The sequence below is a fragment of the Montipora foliosa genome, chromosome 6 (assembly GCF_036669935.1).
Source record: "Montipora foliosa isolate CH-2021 chromosome 6, ASM3666993v2, whole genome shotgun sequence".
Classification (NCBI taxonomy): domain Eukaryota; kingdom Metazoa; phylum Cnidaria; class Anthozoa; order Scleractinia; family Acroporidae; genus Montipora; species Montipora foliosa.
In genome coordinates this window covers 1110691-1115137 of record NC_090874.1, presented here as the reverse complement: position 1 = coordinate 1115137, position 4447 = coordinate 1110691, and the positions used below count along the sequence as shown (strand labels likewise).

Here is a 4447-nt window from a genome sequence, read left to right as displayed (position 1 = left end):
ATATCCAAAGTGGGCTATTCAACGTTGATGTGGGTTATTGAAACTGTTTTAAAATGACGCGCTTTCAAAACTGTTTTTTCCGAGTCTCCGTTTTGATCAGATTTTTGGGCTTTTGTTCTGATAGAATTTTCACGGAGTTTACTTTGTCCTCATTTTAAAAAACATTAAGCCGTTTCATTCACAAGATCGAAACGTCCATTCTCCTAACTAATACCATAGGTTTCTCAGTTGTTGGGTCGTCATGAGAATTTGGTTTTATATCAATATCACACCTCTTAAGTCGATTAATATCTTCATTCTCAATGCCTGCCTGACTGACATTTCATTGAAATTGTGAGGAGAATTTACATGCTGATCACTCCTGGGAATCAAAGGGTTAAAAAGCTTTTGAATTCTTTTCAGCTTTTTAACTGTACACACGAATCGCATTTCAATGTGGTTTGACCCCCAGTAGCCGTGCACTTTTAATCAGTTGTCACGGACTGTCAAGTCTTATTAAGGGTGTCTTGTGTTCCTTATCTTATCTTTCTTTTTTACAGAACCAGCACACCATCGCTCAGTATAATGGCGCATTTGATATCATCCGTAAGACTCTGAGGTGAGCTTTGTATTCAATAACAACAAACGACCATTCTTATAGATCTTCTCTTCGCCAATGCTATGACAGACTGAGCTCATGTTCGTAGCACATCAACGCGTCACTGACTGGCTTGGTCGTGTGACGAGACTACCAATCAGGAAACCAGTTCTTCGAGCCTTTAAGAAGAGGAAGACCTTAGACAGCAATGACCAGAACCAGGTTGCTGACCAGCGGTTTTTGTTAAAACAATGGTTTGCATAGGGTGCTCAGTCTCGCGGGATCATAAAACCTGGTTTTGGTCATCGTTATTTAAGGTTTTTCACTTTAAGAAGAGGTGCCTAGGGTTCAGTACCAGCCTACGAGGGGATAAAATCGACATCAAAGCGTTGGCGTGACAATGACGACCTTAAAGGGGCTATGTCACGTTCTTTTAGGGTGTTTCGGGAAAATCTTTCAGTTAATCATGAGTTTAAAGCTCGAAAATGGTAATGTAGAATTCTTTACCACTGAAATTATCGTTACATCACAAACAAGATGATTATGAACAAAAACGGCCTTTATCGATTTTCATTCCGATGAAAAGAACTGATAGACGCATATCCCCAATATCCAAACAAAAGATTTTGCACGTCTAGCCTCTCATCCAGTGTGAGGTTAGATGCGCAAAGACAATGCAAAGGCAAAGCCTTTATTCCCCACAGACTCCAAAATGGCCGCCGAGTGATAAAGGTGAATTGCCTGTACAAAAAGTTGCACTGAACTCAGCTCCTTGCGATGGGTTAAGAATGGTCTATTGCGAGTTAACTTATTAATCATTTCAGGGTCATGGGTTCGCGGCCGCCTTAAGCCAGCCTATTATTTAACATAATGATATCAGTACATGTAGCTATTGACCAATCGCCCTCGCAAGCAGAGCGAGCAACGCAGCTCAAGAGGGTCAAACTGAAGCGCTCCTGGGCCCGGTTGTTCAAAAGCCGATTAACGCTAATCCCAGGTTAAAAATTAACCAAGGAGTTTATTTCTCTACTCCCAAATGCTTTTAAACGCTGATAGTCGGCAAAACTTTACATTAGAAGAAGTTAATCTTGAAAAATAGAAATAAGGAAAAGAAACTCTCATCAAAAAGTTGAAAACATAAAACAAAAGTTTACGCTAATCCTGGATTAAGTTAATCGTCTTTCGAACAACCGGGCCCTGGTGATTAACCTCAGGAGGAATACCTTTGATGTCAGGGGAAAATTGAGAGTCAACGCAAACCGAGCCCACTTACGGTGTCATCTGGAAATTCAATCTAGGTCACCATGGAGGGAAGGGATTGTGTTCATGATCCCCTTTGCCACTTCTCAAGTTTTTTTCAATTATTTCAATAATAATTCAAAGGTAAACGAAACTGAAAAGAAAATGAGAGCTCCACACAGCACTCAATCATCTAGCATATTGTTCTAACGACCACACTGATTCTAAACGGTTATTCATAGAAAATAATCGAAGAAAATGCCTACCCAGTAATTCTGTTAAAACTGCAAATGGTGGAATAAACAAGGATGTATCCATCCATTCATATCACCAGGAATTCTCGTAGTTAAACGGGTAAACCATGTGACCTGTGTTACGTGGGTCGCATCCGGGAGTATTTTTGTCTGTTGCGTAGCACCTAGTTTATCTTCTTTCACACGAGCACGTTACACCATCACCACTATTGATAATTGCATTCGTTTTTACTGAGTTTCGTGGTTCTCTTCTTGGACGTTTTAGATATGAAGGAGTAAAAGGATTTTACAAGGGACTGGTATCTAGTGTTCTAAGGTGAGACCAAGTTGCTTGCCCTATGGCGTCATCCGATGATATGGAGAGTTTTTTTTTTTTTATGACAGGGGAATATGAATAAAATCTCCCACTTTCCTAGGGCACTAGGATAATGTCATCAGACGTAAAAAAATGTGTTAAGCTCCAGACACAACTATGGAGAGTTAAAAATGTGTGGAAGTCATCTTGCAAGAATAAATGAAAATAGTTCAAACAAGGATCCTGACTATAAGAAGATGTTTTTGCGCTGGACAAGGTGTCTGTCATTTTATTCCTGAAACCGAATTACAATACCACCAAGCCTGTAATTATGCCTGACGTATGTGCTGTTCAAGTGATGCATAATTGAGTATTGGCAAACAATTGTCACATGAACCAAGTTTAATGTCCTAGCTCAAGCGAGTCGTCTGTTGTAGCTCCAAACTAGTAATCGAAAGGTCGTGGGGTCGAGAGGTTGTTCGGGAGCGCTCGGATTTTTCCCGAGTATCCCCGAGTCACCATCGGTAAAAAAAATCTTTCTTTAATTCACCGGGGTTACCATAACATCTCTTCCAGTAGCACCATTGAGTATTTCATTTCGAAACTAGTTTCGTATCCGAGTGAAGTTCGTACCGCATTCACGTGAAGAATATTGACGGGAAACGTTTTCGCGCCCTGTTTCCGCTTTTAATCAAAAACAAAATTAGCCTTACTCTCGCGCGACACCACCGCCATCTAAAACGTTACTCATGCGCTACTTGCGCTTCATCTCGGTATGGAATGCCGTGAATTAGTGGATTTTTATTCAAAGCGTATTTCGATTGAAACCCTTAATGAACTCATTCCGCGTATTGTTTTTGTACAAATGTTTCATGAGATCAGAAGAGCCCCAACCGCCTTGAGAAGAAGACATTTTTTTATTGACACCGCTGACCGGTTGGCTCAGGTGGTTGAGCATCGGAGTGCGGGAGGTCGCGGGATCAAAACTCCGGCCCGACTAACACGCAGGGTCTTAAAATTACTGAGGAGAAAGTGCTGTCTTTGTAATGACATCTATAAATGTTAGACTCCCTTCTGATTCTTCGCGGATAAGGAGTATAAACCGTAGGCCCCGGCTCACAACCCTTCAATGTTCATAACCCGGTGAAACGTAAAAGACCCACACACTATTCGCAAAGACGAAGGCATGGAGTTCCCAGTGTTGTGGTTCGTCCTTTGTGGTTTGCCCAACGCATTCTCTACCTTGAGTTTCCTATTATCGTGAATTCGTAATTTGCTCCGAACTTACTATTATTAAGTAAAGTACGATCGTCCGGGTGAGTGTAGTCCTGAGAAGGACTGTTTCAGATGACATTGACTCACGTTTCGACAACCCGAGTGACTTCCGCTCAGGTTGTCGAAACGTCAGTCAATGTCATCTCAAACAGTCCTTCTCAGGACCACACTCACCCGGACGATCCTACTTTACTTATATGACTCCTGGGTTCAAACCATTTACAATTAAACTTACTATTATCATTAATTAATAGAAGACTGAAAGCTTGATATGGATTATGGGAAATGGTCACATGTTTTTTTTTTAAAGACAACAAAATTTTCCGTTTTGTATAGTGCGAATCAAAAGGAGGTGCCGTTATATGACATCTCCTTCCTCGTAGGAAAATTCTTAAATACTTCCTCTTAGGTATCATCATTGGGGAGTTTAAGAAATGAAGACGACTACGGCTACGACAACACCACAAAACATGAATATCATTGGCTAAAAATGGAAAAATAATCATACTGCACGTGCGGCACGCAATTTAACTCGTATTTTTGCAGTAGTCTGCTTAACAGTATCGTAAAATCACCAAATTTGAGGTTTTGACGACGGTCTAAGCGTACAATTGCGAACCTTTCATTCTACATTTTTACTCTTTTTACTCTGAAATCGCTCGTACAAATAGTGATAAGTTACATATGTAACATTCTAGCTTATCGTTTTTGTTGTTGTTTTTTCTTTCTTTCAGAGTGACACCAGCCTGTGTCCTGACCTTCGTAGTTTATGAAAATGTTGTTCATTTTCTTATGCCGCTCAGCTAA

General features: G+C 40.6%; 1 protein-coding gene across 1 annotated transcript in view; it reads left to right on the top strand.

Moving 5' to 3' along the window:
• The window catches only part of LOC138008451 (solute carrier family 25 member 32-like), a 17518-nt gene extending 13071 nt beyond the window's left edge, over positions 1-4447 (top strand). The window contains exons 3-5 of the mRNA XM_068855786.1: positions 540-598; positions 2336-2386; positions 4375-4447. Coding sequence (XP_068711887.1) covers positions 540-598; positions 2336-2386; positions 4375-4447 — 183 coding nt within the window. The remainder of the gene's footprint in view (positions 1-539; positions 599-2335; positions 2387-4374) is intronic.